At 40.5% G+C, this 27,009-nt stretch overlaps 2 protein-coding genes across 3 annotated transcripts in view; one reads left to right on the top strand and one right to left on the bottom strand.

Annotated features, from left to right (window-relative positions):
- Positions 1 to 876, top strand: part of Nup88 (nucleoporin 88) — a 53,763-nt gene extending 52,887 nt beyond the window's left edge. Inside the window, exons 16-17 of one of the 2 annotated variants that reach the window (XM_045158874.1) lie at positions 204 to 322; positions 702 to 876. In XM_045158874.1, coding sequence (XP_045014809.1) covers positions 204 to 322; positions 702 to 765 — 183 coding nt within the window. In that variant the 3' untranslated portion in view covers positions 766 to 876. The remainder of the gene's footprint in view (positions 1 to 203; positions 323 to 701) is intronic. The other variant, XM_045158875.1, reaches the window with a different exon arrangement.
- A 1,557-nt stretch (positions 877 to 2,433) lies between these two features.
- Positions 2,434 to 27,009, bottom strand: part of Rabep1 (rabaptin, RAB GTPase binding effector protein 1) — a 123,845-nt gene continuing 99,269 nt past the window's right edge. The window contains exons 12-18 of the mRNA XM_045158502.1: positions 26,703 to 26,801; positions 16,110 to 16,250; positions 9,921 to 10,110; positions 9,383 to 9,438; positions 6,494 to 6,592; positions 4,753 to 4,869; positions 2,434 to 3,766 (exon numbers count right to left, since the gene is read on the bottom strand). Coding sequence (XP_045014437.1) covers positions 3,665 to 3,766; positions 4,753 to 4,869; positions 6,494 to 6,592; positions 9,383 to 9,438; positions 9,921 to 10,110; positions 16,110 to 16,250; positions 26,703 to 26,801 — 804 coding nt within the window. The 3' untranslated portion in view covers positions 2,434 to 3,664. The remainder of the gene's footprint in view (positions 3,767 to 4,752; positions 4,870 to 6,493; positions 6,593 to 9,382; positions 9,439 to 9,920; positions 10,111 to 16,109; positions 16,251 to 26,702; positions 26,802 to 27,009) is intronic.

Raw genomic sequence — 27,009 nt, 5'->3', positions numbered from 1 at the left:
ACTGCTTATCATAGAAAATAATTTTATAGGCCACCCTGAGACTCCATAGTGAATTCCAGATCAGGCTGGGCTAGAGTAAGACCCTCCCTCGAAAAACCAAAAAAAAAAAAAAAAAATTTATAAAATGTGAAAGGAACAGACTAAGTACTGTAAAAATGTGTGGCAAACCACAGCCAAGATATGTCTTCTGTTTGATACTTGAGGTGACTATGAAAAAAGATTATCAGCAGCGAAAGATGGAAAAATTGCTGAGTCCTCAGAAACCCACCATTACTCTCAGTGCCTATCAGAGAAAATGCATTCAGTCCATCCTGAAGGAGGAGTAAGTAAATGCTTTCTTTCTAGTAAGCAACTATTGTGAAATGTTTTTTCAATGGCAGTATGTCAAAAGCAACTTCAATCTGCCTGGATAAGAATCCTGAGCCTTGGGATTTCTATATGATGGATAGGTCTCACTCTAGCCCACGCTGACCTGGAATTCACTATGTAGTCTCAGGCTGGCTTCAAACTTACAGTGACCTTTCTACGTCAGCTTTCTTAGTGCTGAGATTAAAGGCATGTGTCACCATGCCTGGCCAAGCTATTCAATCCTAGTAAAGCATTTCTTGAGATTATTTCAACCTTAATAGTTTGAATTCTAAAGACATTCTACTAAAGGCTTAATTCATTTTTAAAACTGACTGACATTATGATTTTTACAGGGGTGAACACATAAGGGAAATGGTGAAGCAAATCAATGATATCCGGAATCATATAAACTTCTGATAGCACCAGGAACAGATTCACACCTGATATTAACACAACAGGCTTCATTAAACCTGTATCATAAAATAAAAAGGTAGCCTTCCTAATTTATAAAGAATCATTTTGGACAAACTTTTGGTGTGGTTATTTGTTCTTAATATTTATGTTTGTTGAATAAAATGTTTTTATTTAAAATGTGACTGTGTTTTAAAGTACACAGTTGTATTCAGGAAGGGCCCAAGATTGTTTTCAACAAAGTTGTGAGACACAGGCTTCAGTGACACACACTGCTATATATCAACATTTGAACAAAAAGAAAAGAGGTGAATTTTAAGCAGTAACACTACAGTTTACCTCCAAAGGAAGCCAGAACCCTGCGATACAAAGGAAAAGTCCACACAGTGTACTCAGCAGCAGCTCTTTTAATTTGAACACTTTCTTGAGAACATGTCTTCATTACAGTTAACAAATGGTTACACCTGAGCAGAGCTCAAGATTTACAATTGCAAAGCCCACTGCTGGATCATGTCTTCACAGGCACTATTACCTTTCAGAGCTGAGTTTGGCTGTGCTCTAGGACTACTGAGTGGGTTTGAGGTGCAAGTTTTAGCACCTAAGAGGGAAAAAGAAATATTGTGATATGCAGTATATAAACCTCCACTTTAAGTTATCTTTTTTATACCTGCCAATTAGAGTTCTGAAAGGTAGTATTGTACCTGCCTAGAATGATTGAATGATTGCCAATTAGAAGCCACATTGTAAGGTATGTTACAGTTAAGAGGTAAAACCAGGTTAGACATGCGAGAGAATGGGTGTATAGACTGAACACAGCACAGAAACACTTGTGAAACCAACTGATCTTTCATCTAACAAAGATAAATCCCATCTTCTAGATAAGGTCCAATTTATGCAGAAAGCCAAGTTTAAAGAATTGTTTACTACCTGGTAGTGTTGCTGTAGCTTATTTCACACCAGAAACAGGTTGCTGAGCCTTAGCTTGTTTGTTTTTCTAGGTTATGTTTCTCAACTGAATGGATTCTAATAGCTTCCATTGGCTACAGTACAGACTAAACAGTTCCCCTAATTATGATGCTTTTATTACCTCTGCACTGCCTTCTGGAGAAAAGTGTCTGTAAGATGCTCAGTCTTGGCACACCACTGAATAATTCAGAAAGATCAGGAATTACTCATCCTAACTGACAGTGATTTGAAACAAATTATATAGGACCTCTCCAAGGACTAAGCCTAATCACATTTAATAATAGGTATGTGTTTCCTGTGAACCAAGCAGTACTACATACAAGGGGACTAAACCAAACCAATTTATTATGGTTCATGCATGTCAAGTCTTTAGCGCACTATTTTCATAATTAGTAGACTATAAAAATAACCCGTAGGATGAGGTAATATAGTCCTTTATTATTTATTCTATGGAGAAAGTAGTAAAGATATTTAGGGTAAATTCATGATGACTCATTTATGACAAGGTCAGTCTACTTAAACTTCAAGTTGATGGTGGCTTTAAGTGAACCAAGAGTCTACTTAGCTCACTAATCCACTTAAAAGTTCCTTTGGGTACTGGCTGTTAGACAACACCTATCACAAAAATTACTTGAAAACAATTTTTTTTTTACTTTGAAACCATATATATATATATATATATATATATATATATATATATATATATATAGAATTTAAACAATATGGCTGTCCTGTGGCTGCTCTCAGAATAGTCAGTCTGCAGTAGGCAACACAATCCATTCTCTTGTGATTTCTGTTCTACTTCATAAAACTGGGAAAGAACCTGTTCTGATGTTTTCTCCACATAGGAAAGGAATCTCACCTTTTAGAAAAGAACAAAGCAAGCTGACAGTACACTGACTGGTTTTTCCAACTTCACTGTAAGCATAGTGCTCACACTGGGTCTAACTTATAAAAGAATATATAGAGAGAATAATGTCAAACCACTTTGTCATGTCTGTAACACCACTGATCCAAGCTGAAAATAAGCAGACCTATACATTTTATACTGGATGTTATCAGACACAGCTTTTTTATTAATACTTTTTCCATTGATCCAATAATTAAAAACAGTTTTAAAAAACGTATATGACATCAGCTCACTTTTACTCTAGTACCTGTGGGCCTACAAGATCATCCAGGTATGGAGAAAAAAAAAAAGTGCTTCCAAAGTTTCTTGTGCTTTTCCTTTAAACTCAACTTCCAACATATATATGGCTTCAGCCAAGAGTTCAAATTCTAATTCTGTTCTTGAATTGTTTTTGTTTGCCACATTCTGTGGTTCTTGGGCGAGTTTCAATAGCATTTAAGGTCGTCCAATGAAAGAGAAAATGGTAAAAAAAAAAAAAAAAAAAAAAAAAAGAAAAGAAAAGAAAGAAAACGTACTGAGTGAGGGAAATACAGTCAGTAGCCAACGGGTGGGCCTGCTCTCACACTTCATATTTTAATATAAAATACTCATACAGCACACTACACCTCTGTCTGCTAGCTGAACACTGCTACTGACAGGCTCTAGACAACAGAAAAGAAAAAAATAACTCTTCCCCAGGATTTGAACAGAAAACATAATTCCAAACACTATTGGGAAGTTGCTTTCAGATAGGAAAATGTGTTCCAAACTCTGTTGGAGAAAGCAAGCAAGGAAACAGCACATTTTTCATCACCAAATCGGATCCCACACCTGTTGGAATCAAGTCTGGTGTCCCTTTAGTGTTCCCATTTGAAAGGTCTGGTGGCTGTTCCCTGTGTTGCAGTCTTCTCCCAGCCGACAAGTGTTTCTCCGGAGTCTTCCTTTTGCTGTGAGTTCTGCCTCTTTAGTTAAGAGTTAAATAATAATTAATGTTGCTCTAAAGATGAGTTAAAAACCCAAAGTGCAGGCTGTAATCCTGCTATTACGGTGTCATGTCTCAGGGAGCTGGTTAATGTCTGTCAGTTTGGTATCGTTCAGAATCGCCCGGATTCTTTCCAAGGAGTCTGCTTGCCGGATCCGCTCTAACTGCACCTGAAGAAACAATGGTGACATTAGTGCAAGGAGTTAGCTGAGATGCTGCAGATTAACTCACAGGAGTAGGTACTTCAAAGAAAGGAGACAGAAATATCTCTGAAAAATTCACCATAGCTGCTATGTAACAGATTGGGATAGTGAGCTGTAAGTGCTCAGATGACGAAGATGAACAAGACTTGAACCCTGAGAAGCTGCAGTTCAGATGGGGGAAGAGGAAATGGGCTGACAGTTTTAGCTGGCAAAACCTAAATGTGAGTAGGCCTGGTGGTCGTATACCTTCAATTCCAGCACAGGGAAGCAGAGGTAGGAGGATCACTGAGTTCAAGGCCAGCCTGCAACTACATAATGAAATCCAGGTCAATCTGAGCTAGAGTGAAACCCTATACCTCAAAAAACAACAACAAAATCTACTAAGTGTGACCAGTCATTCAGAGTGCCAAGGGAGTGTGGTAAAGGACAAGGTACTTGAGCCTAACTCCACGTAGGGCAGACATAAGCTTGCCCATGAAAGAAATGAGTCAGGAGAGAAGACAACGATGCTCATCAGAGGAAACATTACATTGTGGAAAGGGAAACATAAGCAGTTTAAAAAGAAGTGTAAGGGAGGAAATGTTTTAAATACAAGTTTATTCCTTTGTGTGGGGGGGGCAGTTTTTCAAGGTAGTCTTGTTCTAGCCCTGGCTGACCTGGAAGTCACTATGTAGTCTGAGGGTGGCCTCAAACTCACAGTGAGTGATCTTCCTACCTCTGCTTCCCTAGTGCTTGGATTAAACGCATGTGTTACACACCCAGTTTAAATTTATTCTCTTAAGACAAAACTGGCAAGGAAAGGGAAGAGGGTGAGGTCTGCGGAACAAAACAGACCAAAGCTCCTAGCTTAGCAGATAACCTGCAGTGGGATGGGACAGTCACAATTGTTGTATCTCAAGCTACTTCAGTGTTCCCTCTCCCAGAGACAGGTAGTGGTTCCCAAAATGCCTCACCTGAAGGGTCTGAGAAAGCTTGACAAAATCTCTCTGGACTTGTTCGCTGACATCTAATTCTGTCTGTAATCTCTGAGCTTTGTTCTTCTCTTCAAACATTAGTTGTTCAACAGTAGCCTAGAAAAGATGAATTTTGAGAGAGGATTAATTCCACAGCAGCAGAGTTCCAAAATTACATAGGAACTTGACTATAGCAATTTGTAAGGGTTTTGTTTGCATGTTTTCTTCTGGTCCTGGGAATTGAACCCAGGGCCTCCTGCATGGTAGAAAAGCATTCTACCAGTGAGCTATATTCCCAACCCTTTCAACTACTAGAGCAGAGAGCTGGATATTTCTGTATGCCATTAGTCTATTATCTCCCTCACTCCCCACCCCTAACTTATATAGCTGAGGACCCTGAACTTCTGGTGCTCTGCTCCATCTCCTGAGTGCTGGGATTACAGAGGTGCACCATCACACCCAATATGTTTTCTCTGCTTGCAAACAAAAATATTATTTTAAAGTTCTGAGTAAATATGCCCCATGAAGTTGCAACTGAGTATGAAAGCCTTTCTAAAGATAAGCAGGTAGGGCTAGAGAGATTGCTTAGCAGTTCAGGAGCGTGCATGTGAAGCCAAAGAACCCAAGTTCGATTCCCCAGGATCCACATAAGCTAGATGCACAAGGAAGCACGTGAGTCTGGATTTCATTTGCAGTGGCTAGACACTGCATCTCCTCTTGCTCTACTTGCAAATTTAAATTTAAAAAAAAAGATTTTAATAGATAAGCCGCTAATGAACAACACAGCCTTAATAGTCTGACCACAGTTAGGCAACTTCCTCCACAGTTAGCCACCAAAACTTTTGTTCTCACTGGACATAATGGAAGTAATCAAAAAATCTGGTTTAGTAAAATTTTACATAGGGTTTGGTATGTTGGTTCTCCAAGATAAGGGCTCGTTCTAGCCCAGGCAGACCTGAAATTCACTCTGTAGTCTCAGGATGGCCTCAAACTCAGTGATCCTCCTACCTCTACCTCCCAAGTGCTGGGATTAAAGGTATGTACCACCACACCCTGCTAATATTTTCAGTGTAGTTTCTCTTTTATTTTTTTCCCCAGGGCTGGGGATTGAACCTAGTGTCTTGTGCATGCTAGGCAAGTGACCAACTGATCTAACACTGAACTATACCCCAACCCTTTTTTTTTGTTCTAGGCAGGCCTGGAGTTCACAATCCTCTTAAGTAGCTGGGATTGCAAGCCTGCATTATCAAACCTAGCTCAAAGTAGTTTCTGAGTGTTACCTAAACTAGGTACAATGTTTGCTAATCTTCTACTGCCTAAGGCTACTAAAGCCTACGACCCATGCCTCCAGAGCTAGCAGAATGAAGACTTGAATCAACATTCAGAGTATGACTGCAAAGCAGCAACATTTTGTCTCTAAATAAATGAGATCTATATAGCATATAGATAGCCTTGTTTTCATTTATTTATTTATTTATTTATTTATTTATTTATTTATTTGAGAGCACAGACACAGAGAGAAAGACAGATAGAGGGAGAGAGAGAGAATGGGCACGCCAGGGCTTCCAGCCTCTGCAAACGAGCTCCAGACACGTGCGCCCCCTTGTGCATCTGGCTAATGTGGGACCTGGGGAACCGAGACTCGAACCGGGGTCCTTAGGCTTCACAGGCAAGCGCTTAACCGCTAAGCCATCTCTCCAGCCCAGCCTTGTTTTTTTAAATAACCAACAAATATAATCACCTTAGCAGCAGTCTCTTTCTTTATCTGTTCTTCCAAGTTGACCTTTATTTCTTGGAGACTCTCGAGCTGTTGTGACTTCTCTCTTAATGTAGATTCCAACTAAGAAATCAAAATGAAAAGCTGAAACTCACAGAAAAGCTGTAGGTCATAGCACACTGCTTAGAGAAACATGTAGCCTAGAGCATCATGCCCTAACTTGGGCCTTGCCCTTGGCTATGCCTGGAATGCCTTCCTAATGTTTAACATGTGGGTTCAGTTTATTCCTCCAGACCTAATCTTTCACTAACCACTTATTAGGTATCTACTGTATTCTAATCCAAAATCCTGGAGATGGAGAAACAAAGGCATAAAAATAGCACATAAGGGCTGGGCAGATGGCTTAGCAGTTAAGGCATTTGCCTGCAAAGCCAAAGGACCAAGGTTCGATTCCCCAGGTCCCACGTAAGCCAGATGCTCAAGGTGGTACATACGTCTGGAGTTCATTTGCAGTGGCTGGAGGCCCTGGTTTGCCCATATTCTTTCTCTCTCTCTCTCTCTCTCTCTCTCTCTCTCTCTCTCTCTCTGTGTGTGTGTGTGTGTGTGTGTGTGTGTGTGTGTGTGTGTTTCCCTCTTGCTCTCTCAAATAAATTTTTAAAAATAGCATTTAATTCTGCTTTAAAAAATCAGGAAGTGTTTTCTAGAAGAAATGATGTTTGGTGTGTGTGTGTGTGTGTTTCACTGGAGATTAAACTTGGATCTTACACATGCTAGGCAAGTGCTGTACCACTGAGCTGTATCTCCAGCTCTCTACATTTTGAGACAGGGTCTCATTTTATCACCCCAACTATCTCTTAAACTTGTTCTATAACTCAATCAGGCCTTGAACTTGGAATACTTTTTTTTATTTTATTTATTTTTCTTTTTTCTTTTTAATTTTTAAATTTTTATTAACATTTTCCATGATTATAAAAAAATATCGCATGGTAATTCCCTCCCTCCCCCACCCCGACACTTTCCCCTTTGAAATTCCATTCTCCATCATATTACCTCACCATCTCAATCATTGTACTTACATATATACAATATCAACCTATTCAGTACCCTCTACTTTTTTTATTTTATTGAGTGAGAAAGGCAGAGAAGACAGAATGGGTGTGCCAGAAAATTCAGCCACTGCAAATGAACTACAGGGAATGTGCACACTCTTGTACACATGTGCAACATGGTATGCTTATATCAATATGTGTCTGGCTTATGTAGGATCTGGAGATTTGAACATTAGTTCTCAGGCAAGCCAAATACTCTTGCCTCAACCTCCTGAAAATTTAGGATTATGGCACTTCACTAACAGGCAAAGACAGCTCATTTGACTCTGAAGTTTTAGTCAGGCATGGTGGTTCACACTTACAATCTCAGCACTTGGGAGGCTGAAGTAGGAAGATCACCATGAATATAAGGACAGCTTGGGCTACTGAGTTAGTACAAGGTCACCCTGGGATAAGTGAAATACTGTCTCAAAAAAAATTTTTTTTTAGGGATGCCTTGTGAGGCAAAGAGATCTCTGCACAAAGGACTATGGGCCTGCTCCTCCCATACATGAAGGGAACCCATGGAAGTGTTTCAAAAAGACTGAAACAGCTTGGTTTCAATTTAAAGAGGCCATAGTTCATAGGCAAGGAAACAAGGACTATTACAATAGGCCAGGTGGACATGCAGTATGAATCAAAATAGTGGCTGTGGAGGGAAAGATGAGATGCATCTGAACCCTGGTTATTTTTCTTTTAGCAGTGCTAAACAAGTTCTCTAATACTGACCCAGAACATTGGGCATCTTTGAGTGCAATCGCTACGGAGACCTCTACAGTAGATGATCCTGGGAAAATAGAAGTATCTGGAAGGCCAGGCAGAGGAAAGCACTTTTCCAAGAACCTTAGCAAACAAATGATGATGAAGGAGTTTAACCCAAAAAGACAGCTGGTCATTTCTTTTGAAAGACAAGGTCTCCTTTGTAGCTCAGGCTAGCATCATCCTCAGATCCTTAGCATCCTGAGTGCTAGGATCATAGGCATGTGCCACCACTTACTTTTCCATCTCAGTGGAAGACAACTGGGCATGTTTGTATAATTAGTAAAGAAGTAGGCACTGGAAAAATGGCTCAGCAGTTAAGGCACCTGCACACATGCGTCTGGAGGAATGGAAGAGGCATATGTCCAGACAAATGAAAGTCAGCCAGGACTACAAGGACATGCTGGCAGCATCAGCATCTGAATACCAGGCCTAATCCAGAATTGGGCAATAGTTGAGTGAAGACAGCAAAGAGGAAGAATTAGGGGACATGAGAGTCTACATAGGATGCCAGCTAAAGAGGGAAATACTAAGATGCAGCTTAGGGAGAAAGAAAGCAAAGTTATGAGGAAGTTGCTGGGGAAAGTGCAGGGACCCGTGGCAGTGAGGACAGACATTGGGGTCAAAGAATGAAAGGCTGGAGTGACATCAGAAGGGCAAGGTATAGCCAGCAGTATGGAAACCTGGGCAGTATAGACATGAAGGCCTTTGATTAAGGTCAAGGCCAGGGAAGAGTGTGGATCATCTGCAAGAGGACTTGAAGCCAGGTCAGGAAATAGTTTGTGGACATGTTTCCATAGCAGTGTTGAACACATCATGTTATAACCATCCCACATCAGGCTACAGATGCACTTTCATCACCTTTATGCTTCTGCTTGTAACATAAGGCCTCACAACATTGCAGTCTCAGTAAACATCCTCTATCATTATCCCTGTAGTCCCACTAGACCAAAGTTTCTTAAAGACAGGGACTGCTTCAGCTATTTTTTATTTCATGTCTCTAGCACAGTAGGATTCCATAAAGGCACTGACTGATAAAAGAATTAAATTCAAACCCATGACTCACCTGTATTTTTTCGACTTTTATTCTTTCTGATTCAGCTTTTAGACTAGAAATGGAAGCTAGGAGAAAAGAAAGAAATATTAGCAAAATTTATTATTTACACATGCTACAAACAAACATACATGCACCAATTTCTGTGTTAAGCTTACATTGGGTGTCTTAAGAATTAAACTTGGGTGAGCAGGCTTTGCAAGCAAGCACCTTTAGCCTCTGAACCATCTTACCAGATCCAAAATTTATTACTTTGCATTTCTTTTCTTAAAATAGCCCCAAAGGATTCAAATGTTATATACTGAGTATGGAGGAAAGAGCTGTTAATGCATCAAAGACCAAGTGTGTATGTTAGTAATAGCCAAAGACAGACCATCTGGACTCCTAAACGGGCAATGAGGTTTTGGGGTTTTTTTTTTTTTTTTTTTTTTTTTTAAATTCCAAATTACTGGATATATCTGAACATGTGGAAAAATAAGCTAGGTTATCTCCTATACTTTTCTGGAAAGTTTTATTTACTAATTCTAAACTACATCACTTTTATCTTCACCTATTTCTTCCTTGCAGTTTTCTATTTCTAGTTGCAGAGTTTCCTCGAGGTTTTCTTTTAAACACTGTTCTGCTTGTATCTGCTCTTTTAGGAAAAGTATTTCAGCCTTCAGCTTCTCTTCCATGTGGTCAGCTGATGTCCGCACATGGATGATGTTCTCACGGTACTTTAACACCAGCTCCCGGAGCACCTGGATTCAAGAAAAGAAGTTGTGAGGGGGAAAGAAACTCAAAATTTTTAACAATCAAAATTTCACATGTTTCAAGTAATTCAAAACTCAAGACTTTGAACTTTAAACTACATACTGCTTTGAAAAACACATGCTTTGTCATATTAACATGTAATCTGTTTCAGCCAAAAATATATTGTGAGCTATATCATTCTACCTCAGAACTTTCATGGGTTGGGGGTATGGCTCTATGGGTAAAGTGCTTGTATTAGCATACACACCTAAATCTCGATTCCTAGTACCCAAGTGAAAATGCTGTGCATGGTGGTATGCACCAGTGATACCAGCACACCAGGGAGGTAAAGGCATAATCCCTGACGTTCACTGGCTAGCTAACCTAACCAGTCTAGCCATTTGGGGGAGCTCTAGGTTTAGCAAGAGACTCAGTCTCAAAGAACTAGGTACAGAGCGATATAGGAAGACATCTAACATCCACCTCACTTTTTTTTCTTTCATAATTTCATTGGTACTAAGGAACAGTACACAGACAGTTCAATTGTAAACAAGTCTTAACACACATACCAAAAATCTAAAGTCTGGGTATTGTTTCTTTAAAGTCATTCCAGTGACACCCTGCTTCAATCTTGGAGGCATTTTTCCTTAAGAGGCTCTCATGTACAAGCATCTTTAGATGCTCACAATCTCTGCTCAATTCCCACTGCTTCACAATATAGTATACATAATGCAAACATAAATTTTTCATATTTCACAGTACATGATCAAAATTATTAGAACACTAGACTACTGTGACCAGAGATGGCACAGAGGCACACAATGCTGACACTGCCGTGAACAAGGAGTGTTGTTGTGGGTTTCGTTTCTTTTGTTTTTAAGGAAATGGCTCTTTAAAAACACAGACTAAAGTGTGGGGGGGGGGATTAACATGGGATTTTTTTATAATCATGGAAAATGCTAATAAAAATTTAAAAAAATAAAAATAAATAAATAAAATTTAAAAAAAAACACAGACTAGGAGTAATTGAAAATATTCAAATGTATTAAATGTACAAAGGTGACTCCAAATTGCCATTTGGTATGCTTTGTACTGTAGGACATAAAACTAACCCCCATCTATGCAACGTTAAGCTGACACCCAAGACAGTCAAAGCCTCCCATAATTCCATACCCACTATTTTATGGTTGTGCCAAAAAAATAAACAACCGGCAAATGATTTTACCTCTTTTCTTTAAAAAAAAAAAGTCATTTACACTTAAAAAATGGGATGGTGGGAGAGGTGGGCTGGAGAGATGGCTTAGCCGTTAAGCACTTGCCTGTGAAGCCTAAGGACCCTGGTTTGAGGCTCAGTTCTCCAGGATCCACATAAGTCAGATGCACAAGGGGCGCATGCATCTGGAGTTCGTTTGCAGTGGCTGGAGACCTTGGTGTGCCCATTCTCTCTCTCTCTCCCTCCCTCCCTCCTTCTTTCTGTCACTCTCAAATAAATAAACAACAACAACAACAACAAAGGGACAAGGCCAGGCATGGGTGACACACACCTTTAATCCCAGCACTCAGGAGGCAAAGGCAGGAGGATCGCCATGAGTTTGAGGCCACCCTGACACTACAAAGTGAATTCCAGGTCAGCCTGGGCTAGAGCGGAGACCCTATCTCAGGCAAAAAAAAAAAAAAGGAAAAAAGAAAAAGAAACATGGTGTGTGGGGACAAGGTGGGATCCCCTCCTTTTAAAAAATGTTTCTAGAGCTACTAAAAAACTTGCATTTACAAAACAATTGATAAAAATATTTCTGTGGCTTATTCCAGAAGGGAGACAGGGAAAAACTGATGAATATGGTGGATGACTGGTCAGACTTGGCTCCTTTCTCTTCCACTTCCTCAGAGGCTGGACCCTCTTCGCTCTTTCAACTCTCCACCCTCCTCAGGTAGGTCTTCTTTAGTCTCCTCCTTAGTCACTCTGGCCTGCTTGCCCTTTGCTCCCCTCTTCCCTTCTGCTTGTACTTTTTTGTCTGAAGATTTATCCTTTCCCACTGCTTTCTATGAGGCCTTGCTTCTACTTTTGCAGGTGCTGGTTTTGTGGACATCCTGGCTGACCTGCACTTGGGCTCATCCTTCACTACACCTTAGGCCCAGCTGACCTTCCTCTTCGGCATCTTGATGGCATATGGGGGTCGGGAGGCGTGCAGATGCTGTGGGCCTAAGCAAGAAAAGCTTCCTGAAGTTACACTGTCTGGCCACCCTAGTGGCTAGGCCACCTCACTTTTAAAATTTTTGTTTATTTTTGTTTATTTATTTGAGAGCAACAAAGACAGTAAAAGGCGGAGAGAGAAAATAGGCGCACCAGGGCCTCCAGCGACTGCAAACAAACTCCAGATGCATGTGCCACCTTGTGCATCTGGCTTACACGGGTCCTGGGGAATGAAACCAGGGTTCTTAGGCTTCACAGGCAAGAGTTTAATTACTAAGCCATCTCTCTAGCCCCACTTTATTTTTAAAAACCTGAGAACAGCTGGGCGTGGTGGCACACACCTTTAATCCCAGTACTCGGGAGGCAGAGGCAGGAGGATTGCTGTGAGTTCGAGGCCAGCCTGAGACTACACAGTGAATTCCAGGGCAGCCTGGGCTAGAGACCCTATCTCGAGGGAAAAAAAAAAAACAAAAACCTGAGAACAAGCTGGACAAGAATGGACAAGCATTCCTATGGCAAGATTGGAGATAGGAGAATCCCTGAGAGCCTGTAGACCCAAACACAGCTATGAACAGTGTGCGCATGCACGCACACATGAGACAGAGATTTAAAAACAACAAAGTCCACAGCTATAACGTAGGAGGGGGAGCAAGACAGTGGTAGAAACGGAGCAAGTACAAGTTGTTACTAATGGGATTCTTTTTCTCCTCTTTTTAAAAAACTTTTCTTTTTTTTTAAATTTATTTATTTGAGAGCGACAGACACAGAGAGAAAGACAGATAGAGGAAGAGAGAGAGAATGGGCACGCCAGGGCCTCCAGCCACTGCAAACGAACTCCAGACGCGTGCGCCCCCTTGTGCATCTGGCTAACGTGGGACCTGGGGAACCGAGCCTCGAACCGGGGTCCTTAGGCTTCACAGGCAAGCGCTTAACCGCTAAGCCATCTTTACAGCCCCAAAACTTTTCTTTTTAAAAAATATTTAGTTACACCCCCACTACCAGCTTGGGGCTACCATCCACAATGAGCTTTTGATCAGAGAAACCTACAAGGTTTCCCAAAACAATGACAGTCTTCTGTCAGAGTACTTGATGACCCACCAAAGGTTAGTGGTAAAACCCTATTGCTGAAGACTCCATATGCAGCTGACACATAAAATGGAACGGCATGGCTGGAAGCCAGGAGAGAGTCAGTCCCCAGACAGTCAGCGTGTCTAGTGCCAGAAGGTGCTACATGGGCAACTGGGGGAAATGACCAATATTTGTCCAAGCAACTCATGGTCTAACCTAATTAGCAACAAATAATCTGATGTGATGCCCACACAAGTGCAATAGTGGCACACAGCCATGGTGGGGAACCAACTGCTCTTGGTTTGGCTAACTGATCCCCTCAGTGGTACGAGACCCATAGCTGGAACTGGAAATAAGTCAGAACCATACCCAAACATAAGCCTATTCTCCAATATCAAGCTACCATCAATCATGGGGTACAAGAGGGCCTACACCTATTAAATGCTCTATCAAAAAAGTGTTATCTCAATTTTCCGGGTGCTAACTTACTCTCTGTTGGAGAATCTGCTTCTCTTTTTCAGATAGATGCAGATCCTAAGGAGAGAGCTGCCCCAACATACCTCAAAAGGGGCCCGACTGAAACTAAGGATAATTGGCAAAACAAGCAAGGGTGCTGTTTTCCTGACGAACCGGATACCAGCACAAAGGGGAAGGAGACCAACACAGAGAAAAATCAACTTCTACCAAATCAGAGAGCCAGAGCCTCAGAGGCCCCCAACACCTTAGCACTGAAGCAGACCAAAAATGAACCCAACATGGCTCAGGGAAATTTTGTGGAAGAGGGGGCGGAAAGAATGTCAGAGTCACATGTTGGGGCATGATATGCAGAGACATTTATCGTACCAATAACTGTGGGCTAACTCCACAATGCACAACCCATTTACATCAACAAGTAGGGTCCATTGGGAGGGGGTAGATCATGGATGAGCCTAAACAATGGTACCAAACTGCCTGTATTTGCTGAAAAGAAAACTAATAAATTAAATTTAAAAAAAAATTAGTTATAGGTTGCAGAGATGGCTTAGTGGGTAAGGCACTTGTCTGGAAAGGCTAATGACCAGAGTACCCACATAAAGCCAGAAGGTGGCATGTGTGTGTACTACACAATGCCACATATACTCTCTCTCTACATATACATACAAACACACACACACTGCAGCATGCATGTGCATCTGCACATACATGTGCATGCACTACACATGACACCACATATCACACACACACACTGGCCTTGGCATGCACGTGCACAGACTGTGTATCTGCATGCAAACATGCACACACTACACATGACACCACATATCACACACCACACATACTCTCTCCACACAAATAAATTTATTTATTTATTTTATTTTTTTGGTTTTTCAAGGTATGGTCTCACTCTGGCTCACTCTGACCTAGAATTCACTATGTAGTCTCAGGGTGGCCTTGAACTCTCGGCGATCCTCCTACCTCTGCCTCCCGAGTGCTGGGATTAAAGGCATGCGTCACCACGCCCAGTCACACAAATATATTTAAAAAATCAGACTAAGGATATATTTACAGGCAGAAGGTAGGTAGGTCTGTGGTACACTAAGGGTGGGAATGAAGGGAATAGGAGTAACGGCTAAAAGGCGGGGGATGCTTTTTGAGGTGATGAAAGTACTCAAAAAGTGTAGAGGTGGACACCTATAATCCCAGCACTAGGAGGCAGGGGCAGCATCTTGAATCTGAGGCTAACCTGCACCACATAGTCAGACTCTCTTTCAAAACAAAAACAAATTTTATAACTGACTGGTAGTAGCTGCATTTACCTGTCACTATATTTTTAAAAACTTGTGCCTTTAAAGATTGAATTACTTGGCATATGAATTTAATAAATTTCAATAAAGCTGGTTTTTTTTTTTACTTTTTATGAGAAACATTGGAGCACCAGGGCCTCTACCCACTGTAACTGAACTCCAAACGCATTTGCCGACCTTGTGTGCATGCATAACCTTGTGGATCTGGCTTACGTGGGTTCTGGGAACCTGGGTCCTTAGGCTTTGCAGGCAAGCACCTTAACTGCTAAACCATCTCTCTAGCCCATAAAGGGGTCTTTAAAAAGTAACTTACATCTATTTCACAAAGACATCAAACACACACATACACACATACGAAGGGCATATACTTGTATGAAAAATTTTTTTCTAGCCGGGCATGGTGGTGCACGCCTTTAATCCCAGCACTTGGTAGGCAGAGATAGGACCACCATGAGTTCAAGGCCACCCTGAGACTATATAGTGAATTCTAGGTCAGCCTGAGCTAGAATGAGACTCTACCTGGAAAAAACAAACAAACAAAAAAATTCTTTCCTTTCTTTCTCTCTCTCTCTCTTTTGTTTGTTTGTTTGTTCGTTTGTTTTTCGAGGTAGGGTGCCAGCACACTCAGCTTCCCAATTTTCTTTTTTTGTTTTTTTGAGGTAGGGTTTCACTCTAGTCTAGGCTGACCTGGAATTCACTATGTAGTCTCAGGGTGGCCTCGAATTCATGGTGATCCTCCTACCTCTGCCTCCCGAGTGCTGGGATTAAAGGCGTGCACCACCACGCCCGATTTCTTTCTTCCTTTCTTTCTTTTTTTAAAGGTGGGGTCTCTGTAGGAGTTTACTATGTAGTCTCAGGCCGGTCTCAAACTCACAGCAATCCTTCTGCCTCCTGAGTGTGAAATTAAAAGGTGTGCACCACCATACAAAACTTGTTTATGTTTTTGATAATGAGGGAAATATATTACCTCTATAGTGTCTGGGAGGATGAAGTCTTCTGCTTGCTGTAATGATGCATGCAGGCTATGCTTGCCTTGGAGGCTGTCATTGTCCTTCTGTAACCTCACCAGCTCTTCTGAAACATGTTCCCGTGATTGCATAAGCACTGCCTGAAACAGAAATTGAAGATGAAAAGTAATTCTAGTTTAGTGGTGGTTCACCAGAGAAAAACAAGGCCAAACAAAATGATGTTTGAAGATGGAGGGGTGCACAATAAAGCTGTGCAAAACTTAGGGAAAAAGCAGCACAAAACCTTTTCTCTTTGATTTGCAGACTTAATATACGTTCCACAAGGAGATGGGCAATAAGACAAAGCATTAAGCTCATTCACCAACTTCTTTCCTCCATCTCATAGAACACAGTAGGACCAGAATTCTGGCTCAGTGGAGTTGATGGGCACAATGAACCTACATCAAATAGAGCATGTATTCAAATCAAATCTTCCATCCTGAGCTGGAAAGATGGCTTAGTGGTTAAGTGCTTGCCTATGAAGCCTAAGGACCCCGGTTCGAGGCTCAATTCCCCAGGTCCCACGTTAGCCAGATGCACAAGTGGGCGCACGCGTCTGGAGTTCGTTTGCAGTGGCTGGAGGCCCTGGTGCGCCTCTTCTCTCTATATATCTGCCTCTTTCTCTCTCTGTTCGTTGCTCTCAAATAAATATATAAAAATAAAACAGAAAAAAATCTTCCATCCTTATGACATACATTCAAGCGTGCCATGTAGTAGGGCAAAACAAAAAAGTAATGTCTCCATCATCCATTATACCCATTACCTACACATCTATTCAAACCCAGGGTAAGCATGAACAGGCCAGCAGTCCCCATGCTGCAAACCATCAAAGAAACCTAAAGCTGAATGTGGTGGAGCCTCCTGTGATCCCAGCATAACGGAGCAGAGGCAAGAGGATCAGGATAGCAAGGCCAACCACAGCTGCATGGCAAATTCACAGCCCGTCTTGGCTATATGAGCTCCTTTCTTTTAAACAAAAGGAACTATGCTCAAATCACACAAGTCTTAGGAATGTTATTCCTTTTGTTTTATGTCTGTTGTTGTTGCTGCTATTGCCTTGGTGTTTTTTTTTTTTTTTGTTTCATGACAGCAAGAGAGGAAGAATTAGGACAACAAGACCTGCAACTACTGAAATCTAACCCCAGATGTGTGCGCCACCTTGTGCGCATATGCAACCTTGCACCTGTGTCACCTTGTTCATCTGCCTTCCGTGGGATGTGGGAGTTGAACATCGGTTGTTAGGCTTTGTAGGCAAGCACATTAACCACTAAACCATCTCCCCAGACCTGTTTTGCTTTGAAACAAAATCTCATTGTAGACCAAGATAACCTGGAATCCTTATAACCCAGCCAGGCCTTAAACTCATATTTCAACACCCTGAATACTGGAATTATAGGTACGAGCCACAATACCTAACTAAGAAGGTCATGCTTAAAATGGGACATTCTTGTATTTCTTTTTCTTTTTAAGTATTTTTATTTATTTACTTGGAAGCAGAGAGACAGAAAGGGAGAAGGGGCATGCCAGGGTTTCTTGCCACTGCAAACAAACTCCAGATGTGCATCTGGTTTTACATGGATACTGGGGAAACTGAACCCAGACCTTTAGGCTTTGCAACCAAATACCTAACCCACTGAGCTATCTCTCCAGCCCATTTTCATATTTCTTTGCTTGATAATGTGTAAAACAATTTTAGATATCATGCATTAATTACAAGTTATATCAAATTATTACAGCTAAGTTAAATTAAAACAAAAGTATTTATGCTAATTTTTAATATAAGTAATTTGCTATAAAAGTTTATATACCCAAATGTATACTACTCACTTGGACAACATTCATTTGGCAGCTACTACTAGATAGCAGGTATTTTCTGACCATCAAGAAGAGAGAGACATAAGAGAGATTTTACCCTGGAAAAGTCTAGTAGAGGAGAAAGACAAGTAAAGCAACAAGTACTTCCAGTGTTACAACGCTTTAACAAAGACTGACTCCTACGGCATAAAAGAGCAAAGTAGTACCCGATTAGAAAAGTGATGTCAGGGACAGGGTTAAAGAGTATTCCCCAGGGCTGGGAGATGGCTTAGTGGTTAAGGCAATTGCCTACAAGGCCTAAAGACCTAGGTTTGTTTCCCAAGGACCCATGAAAGCAAGATGCACAAGGTGGGTGGAGGACCTGGCATGTCCATTCTCTCTGTCTTTCCTCCCCCTTCTCAAATAAATAAATATTTTTTTTAATAAAAAAGGAATACTCCCCAGAGAGGATGACAAACAAGCTATATCTTAAAGGACACATGGGCTGTGGGTGAGAAATCAAGATCGTATACACATCTGGCTATGCTTCAATGGCTATTAGGTTGGGCTTTATGATTACTTCCAAGTCACTTAACAACACCTATTAGGATTATAATACCCTTTTGGATAGGAAAAAAGGAAAGGAACAATATATATGTCTTCCTACTTTCCTTCTTCCCTCCCTCCCTCTCTTCCTCCCAATTTTGGGCTTTTTTTTTTTTTTAAATATACAATTTTAGAGAGAGTGAGAGATACAAAAAGATAGAATGGATGTGCTAGTCGGGCATGGTGGCGTACGCCTTTAATCCCAGCACTCGGGAGGCAGAGGTAGAAGGATCAACGTGAGTTCAAGGCCATACTGAGACTCCATAGTGAATTCCAGGTCAGCCTGGGCTAGAGTGAGACCCTACCTCAAAAAAAAAAAAAAAAAAAAAAAAAAGCAAAACAAAAGAATGGATGTGCTAGGCCTCAGCCACTGCAATTGCACTCCACATACTTGCACCACCTAGCATGCATGTGCGACCTTGCACTTGCCTCACCTTTGTGCATCTGGCTGATGTGTGATCTGGAGAGTTGAACATGAGTCCTTAGGCTTTGCAGGCAAGTTATCTAAAAGACAGCTAAGCTATCTCTCCAGCCCTGGGCTGTTTTGTACAATGAAAAATGAAAGGCTAAACCAAAAATAAATTTAAATAGCTACATGAGGAATAGGCTGGAAATAGGAGAAAAGGAAAGGCAGGAAGAGAATTGATAGCTAAACATATGCACTTAAATTTTAGTTTAGTAATCATGCTAAATATTCAGGGGAAAAAAATAAACACAAACAGGAACAAAGGGAGCTGTATATCAAGTTGGTAATTTTTGGTTTTGTTTTCCAAGGTAGGGTTTCACTCTAGTCCAGGCTGACCTGGAATTCATTCACTATGTAGTCTCAGAGTGGCCTCAAACTCACGGTGATCCTCCTACTTCTGCCTCCCTAGTACTGGGGTTAAAGGCATGCACCATCATGCCTGGCTTATGTTGGTAATTTTTAAACACAATTCCCAAACTAATCTCTTAGCCAGGATGTATTCCAACGGCAGAAACAACTACAAGGAAATAATGAGCATTGCTCAGTGTTCACCTAACAGCAATACTGATATTCTGAAAGGCTTTTGTCCCCCATCTTACCAAGTAATCACACTTAACATCACAAATATTGGAGCCACCAATCATTATTGTACCTTCTTTTATGCTGTGGCCATTGAATCATTTCATCTATGAAGAATTCCTTCCAAAATGTCTGACCTTGATTGCATCATGTGGGAACAATTAGACAGACACATTTTCAAAGTCCCAAGCATCCTATAAGGCAACTAACTAGCCAGGATATTAAAAAAAAAAAAAAAATCAATGCCTAAAAAAGTGGGAGTAAGCTGATCCCAGCACTTGTAGGCTGAGGTAGGAGGATCACCGTGAGTTCAAGGCCACCCTGAGACATCACAGTGAATTTCAGGTCAGCCTGAGATAGAGCAAGACCCTACCTCAAAAAAAAAAAAAAAAAAAAAAGTGGGAGTATTGAACTACATTAAAGAAGACTAAAGTGACATGTCAACAAAATGCAGTATGATCTCTCACTAATTACTGTAAAAAAAGGAAAATGATAACTATAAAAAATAACTCAGGCTGGAGAGATGGCTTAGAGGTTAAGATACTTGCCTACAAAGCCTAAGGACCCAGGTTCAATTCCCCAGTACCCACATAAGGTCAGATGCACAAAGTGGCACATGCATCTGGGAATTCCTTTACAGTGGCTAGAACCCCAAGTGTGTCTATTCTTCTTCCTCTACTTACAAATAGAAAAATAACCAAGGAATTTTTAGGACAAGTTTATTTTTTTGGGGGGGGGGGCTTGATTTTCAAGGTAGGGTCTCACTCTAGCCCAGGCTGACCTAGAATTCACTATGTAGTCTCATGGTGACAATCCTCCTATCTCTGCCTCCTGAGTGCTGGGATTAAAGGCCTGCGCCACCATGTCCAGCTAACAAGTTGTATTTTAAGGATGTAATGAGTATTATGGGGCTCAGGAGATGGATCAGGGGGTAAAATGCTTACTGCTCAAGCTGGAGTCCCTGAGTTCAATCCTCAGACCCTATATAAAATCTGGAAGCCATGGCAGGCTTCTGTAAGCCAGCATGCTGACAGTGGTGGTGTGATGGGAGACGACAGGAGTTTCTCAGAATCAGGTGGTACCCAGCAAAGCGAGAGTGCACAAGGAGAAATCCTACCTAAGATGAGGTGGACAGGACCTACCGGCAAGTTGTCCTCTGACCTTCACATGTGTTCTGTGGCATGTATGCACCTTAAATACAAATGAACATGCAAACACACATACATGTGCATGTGTACACAAACACAATAAAATTTAAAAAAATTAAAATGGGGCTGAAGAGAAGGCTCAGCAGCAGTCAAGACATTTGCCTACAACTAAGGACGCAGGTTTGATTCTCCAGTACCCATAAAGTCAGATGCACAAAGTGGCACATGTGTCTGGACCTCATTGGCAGTGGTTAGAGTCCTTGGTGTGCTCACACACATGCTCTCTCCTTCTCCCTCTCCCTCTCTCTCTTCCTGTCACTTTCATTCTCTCTGTTAAATAAATTAATAAAACATTTTTAAAATTTGTTTTAATCTGTTGGGCGTTGCAGCGCATGCCTTTAATCCCAGCACTCGGAGTTTGAGACCACCCGAGACTACATAGTGAATTCCAGGTCAGCCTGAGCTAGTGTGAGCCCCTACATCAGAAAACCAAAAAAAAATTAAAATGATTATTTTGGGCTGGGTGTGATGGTGCAAGCCTTTAATCCCAGCACTGGAGAGTCAGAGATAGGAGGATAGCTGTGAGTTCAAGGCTATCCTGAGACTACAAAGTAAATTCTAGATAAGCCTGGGCTAGAGGAAAACTCTACCTTGAAAAACCAAAAAACAGGGCTGGGAGATGGCTTAGTGGTTAAGGCATTTGCCTATGAAGCCTAAGGACCCGTGTTTGACTCTCCAGATTCCACGCAAGGCAGACAAACAAACGTGGGGCAAGCACAAGGTCACACATGCCCACTAGGTAGTGCAAGCACCTGGTGTGCAACTGCAGTGGGTGAGGCCCTGGCATACCAATTCTCTGTTTCTCTCTCTCTCCCTCTAATTTTAAACAGAGTGAATATTGTGATCATACAGAACATCTTTGTTTTTAGGATATACATGATGAGATTTTTTTCTTTTCAATTTTATTTTATTAACAACTTCCATGATTATAAAAAAATATCCCATGGTAATACCCTCCCATCCCCCACTTTCCCCTTTAAAATTCTATTCTCCATCATATCCCTTCCACATCTCAATCAGTCTCTCTTTTATTTTGATGTCATGCTCTTTTCCTCCTATACTGTGAGGTCATGGGTACCCAGGCCGTTTTGTGTATGGGGGAAGCATGTTGTAAGGAGTCCGTCCTACCCTTCCTTTGGCTCTTACATTATTTCCGCCACCTCTTCTGCAATAGACGCTGAGTCTTGGAAAGTGTGTCAGACATATTACAATTGAACACTCCTGTCACTTCTTTTTAGCAGCATGATCATGCTGAGATATTTAAGCATATCTACACTTTTATTCCAAATAGTTAATCAGAAATAAAATATACATATATAACATAATTAATATAATATAATGTAATATAAAATAATATGTCTATATGTACACAGCAGGAGACTCATAGAGCAAACATAAGAAAATTTGTAATAGGAGAATTGAAGTGAAACTTTTTCAAAGTTGATTCCATAAACTTTCCTGAATGTATAAAACTTTAAAAGAAGAGAAATAAAATAAATAAAGAGAAATGAAAATAAATAAATAGATAAATAAATAAATAAAAGGAAGAGGTGGAGTTAAGATTCTCAACCCTACCACAGTCATTTTCAACAGAACCATTTTTTAATAGAATCAACCAACAAAGTGTCTCCAAGGCAGAGAGGCTTTAAACGATAACAACAACAACAAAATAAAAAAGTGTAAGGAAACAATTCCATCACATACTGGCAACTCAAAGCACTTTGTTACAATTTAACAAATACATTTTGATTTCTACAATGGTCATTCCTGGAAGAGCTGAGTAAGTTGAAGCTAACATGATCATCACAGAATGAACAATTCTGCCATAACTGACTCAGGGACATCAGATACAGGATTTCAACTTTAAAGAAAATGACAAATGCAGCCAGAATGGTGAAGATAAAGGCCTGAGCCTCAAAACTACTTCACAAAGGCTCCTGCCACCTCTTGTTCATGAAGCTCTCTACCTCCACTGAAGTGATAGCCTTCTGGAAGGTTCCCAGGTCCATGATGCTCATAATATATTTGTTTTTCATAAGCCCAGGGAAATAAGGTTATTCTAAGTAATAAGTGTAATTTTTCAAGAACTCTACCACTGGAACTTGAAAGATCAATTCTTTTAGGTTGCATTTTGAACTGAAAATTAAATATTGGTCTTTCATAGCTTATTCTGCTTAGGTTTCCCAAATCAAAAAAAAAAAAAAAAAAAAACTAAAGGTAAAGGTAAAGCTGAGATTAGTATACGATGACAACAAAGTTGGTTTAAAAAGAAATGGTGTCTAAATAATCACATGATCATCTCATTAGACCCAGAAAAGGCATTTGACAAAATCCAACATCCCTTCATGATAAAAGCCTACAGAGACTGGGAATAGAAGGAACATATCTCAATATAATAAAGGCTATTTATGACAAGACTACAGCCAACATATTACTAAATAGGGAAAAAAATGGAAGCTTTTCCACTACAATCAGGAACAAGACAAGGGTGTCCACTGTCCCCATTTTTATTTAATATAGTACAAGAAGTCTTAGCCATAGCAATAAGGCAAGATACACACATAAAAGGGATACAAATTAGAAGGAAAGAGATTAAGTTATCATTATTTGCAGATAACATGATTCTATACATAAAGGACCCTAAAGACTCTACCAGCAAACTGTTAGAGCTGATAAACACCTACAGCAATATATCAGGATACAAAATACATACACAGAAATCAGTAGCCTTCCTATATGCTAACAACAAACACACAGAGGATGAAATCAGAGAATCAATCAGAGAATCACTCCCATTCACAATTGCATCAAAGAAAATAAAGTACCTTGGAATAAACCTAACCAAGGAAGTAAAGGATCTCTACAATGAAACTTTAAAACACTCAAGTGAGAAATTGCAGAAGACACTAGGAAATGGAAAAACATCCCTTGTTCCTGGATCGGAAAAATCAATATTGTGAAAATGGCAATCTTACCAAAAGCAATCTACACAATTACTGCAATCCGAATCAAAATTCCAATGGATTCTTCACGGAAATAGAAAAAACAATCCAAAAATTCATCTGGAATCACAAAAAACCTCGAATATCTAAAATAATATTGAGTGACAAAAATATGGCTGGTGGTATCACCATACCTGATTTTAACCAGTACTACAGAGCCATAGTAACAAAAACAGCATGGTACTGGCACAAAAGCAGATATGTAGATCAATGGAACAGAATAGAGGACCCAGATGTAAGTCCAGGTAGCTATAGCCACCTGATATTCGATAAAAATGCCAAAAATACTCATTGGAGAAAAGACAGCCTCTTCGGCAAATGGTACTGGGAAAACCGGATATGTATCTGTAGAAGGATGAAAATAGATTCTTCTCTCCATGCACAAGAATTAAGTCCAAATGGACTAAAGACCTTAACATCAGACCTGAAACTGCTAGAGGAAAAAGTAGGGGAAACCCTTCAACATATTGGTCTTGGCAAAGACTTTTCTGAATATAACCCCAATTGCTCAGGTAATAAAACCACAGATTAACCACTGGGACCTCATGAAATTACAAAAATTTTGTACGGCAAAGGATATTGTGAATAAAGTGAAGAGGCAACTTACAGAATGGGAAAAAAATCTTTGCTAGTTATATATTTGATAGAGGATTAATATCTAGGATATACAAAGAACTCAAAAAATTAAATAACAAGAAATCAAACAAGCAATTAAAAATGGGCTATGGAAATAGACAGTTCTCAAAAGAAGAAATACAGGTGGCATATAAGCATCTAAAAAAATGTTCTACATCCCTAGTCATCAGGGAAATGCAGATTAAAACTACTTTGAGATTCCATCTCACTTCTGTCAGATTGGCTACCATCATGAAAACAAATGACCATAAATGCTGGTGAGAATGCAGAAAAAGCAGAACCCTTCTACACTGTTGGTGGAAATGCAATCTGGTCCAGCCATTGTGGAAATCAGTGTGGAGGTTCCTGAGACAGCTAAAAACAGATCTACCATATGACCCAACTATAGCACTCCTAGGCATATATCCTAAGAACTCATCTCATTACCTTAGATACACTTGCTCAACCAGGTTTACTGGTGCTCAATTCACAACTGCTGGGAAATAGAACCAGCCTAGATGTCCTTCAACTGATGAGTGGATAATGAAGAGAGGCACATTTATACAATGGAGTTCGACTCAGCAGTAAAGAAATATGAAGTTATTAAATTTGCAGGAAAATGGATGGATCTGGAAAGGATTATACTAAGTGAGGTAACCCAGGCCCAGAAAGCCAAGTGTCGCATGTTCTCTCTCATATGTGGATCCTAGGTACAGATGATTGGGCTTCCATGTGAGTAGGAAGAAAACTCAGTAGCAAGGGCCAGTAAACTAGAAAAGAATATAAAGGGAAAAGAAAGGAAGGGAAGGGTTACTTAATAGGATGGTATTGTATATATGTAAGTAGAAGAATAGATTAATGGGGGTGAAAAGGCCCAAGTGAGGTCAGGGGAAGAGACTGAGTAAAGGAAAAGGAGGAGGGAGGGCTAATCAAAATCTAAGAGGATATAAATAAATCATATGGAATCCTATCTTTTTGGACAATGGAAGACTCAGGAACCAGATTGTTGCTAGAAAATTTTTAGTGCCAGGGATGGAATACCTTCCAGTAGTTTTTGGCCAGGGAGGTCCCTGATGCCCCCAAAACATTATAGGCCATTGCTGAGGCCCTTGGTTTCCCACCAGGAATCAATGGTAAGACCCAATTGCTGAAGACTCCATATACTTGGGTTGCAAGGCCACTGAGAAATCCTGCTGGAACGGAGCTGTTAACCTCCCCCATGTAGACCAGCTGACAGAAAGCTGGAAGAAGCCATTCTGCATGCAGTTCAGTGGGAGAAAGAGAAATCACCAGTGAAGATACTCCACAGTGGACACTGCAAGCCTTATATTTGGCCAGTCAGGCCAAATGAGCCAATGGGTGCAAATAGTGGCACATCTGTCATGGTGGAACCCAACTGCCCTCTAATTAAACTGGAGGCCCGTTTCATGGGAGGGAATACATCCCTGGTACTGAAAACCTAAAACGGGTAGTCATCAGCCCTAGAGGTGTAACACCTGCTGCTGTCTGGATAAATGTATATACTAGACTTATCAAACTGCCCAGTAAGCACTTCTCTTAATGTTCATACCCTTATATTAATGCTACTCTCATGTTTAGTAGAGAATCTTCTTTTCAGATGGCAGTGACCTTGGGATGACTCAGAAGGTATCATGGTCCTGGAAAGAACTAGCCGAAGTGCTCAATACTGTAATATCTCTATCACACCTTCCAAGGCTCAGGGTCTAATGCGGAAGAGGTGGTGGAAAGAATGTAAGAGCCAAAGGAAGGGTAGGACTCCTTACAATGTGTCCCCCCCAGACACAAAATGGCCAGGATATCCATGGCCTCACAGTCTGACACTACCTACACAAGACCATCATAAGAGGAGGAAAAGATCATGACATCAAAATAAAAGAGAGACTGATTGAGAAGGGGAGGGGATATGATGGAGAATGGAGTTTCAAAGAGGAAAGTGGGGGGAAGGAGGGTATTACCATGGGACATTTTTTATAATCATGGAAGTTGTTAATAAAAATTTGAAAAAAAGAAAAAAGAAATGGTGTCTGTACAGTATCTTATCCACCCACTAATGTTCTATAGAACATTAAAAAATAAACAATAAAATTAAACAATAAAAGAATGTAACAGTAACCACTTGCAGCAGAAATTAAGCTGTATTTATTGTAGATGACCTCAGAATAGAACAAATTGATTCCAGGTCAGCCTGAGCTAGAGCAAGACCCTACACCAGAAAAAAAAAAATTAATTAAATTAAAACAATAAAATAAAATGGTAACTTACCATCTGCTCCTGAACATCTCTCTTTGCCTGGGAAAAGCCTTGTTGTAACTCTTCAAGTAACACCTCAGATGCTTGAGCTCTTAGGACAAGTGCAGAGATCTGAACAACAAAAACAACAAAAAAATGCATACATGGAAAATATACAGTTAGCAAACTGGTTATCAGAAACTAACACTGCCATTTCATTACTGCATGTCTACAACTGGTGTTTTCTACTTCACAGACAGAAACCACTCATGTCTCATTCAACAGATATGTGTGCATCTGCCATATGCCAAGCCTTTCAGATAACCTGGGCATTACTAAA

This window comes from Jaculus jaculus, chromosome 9, assembly GCF_020740685.1.
Source record: "Jaculus jaculus isolate mJacJac1 chromosome 9, mJacJac1.mat.Y.cur, whole genome shotgun sequence".
In the NCBI taxonomy this organism is placed as follows: Eukaryota; Metazoa; Chordata; class Mammalia; order Rodentia; family Dipodidae; genus Jaculus; species Jaculus jaculus.
Note: the sequence above shows the minus strand (reverse complement) of the source record. Positions and strands in the feature narration are given on the sequence as shown.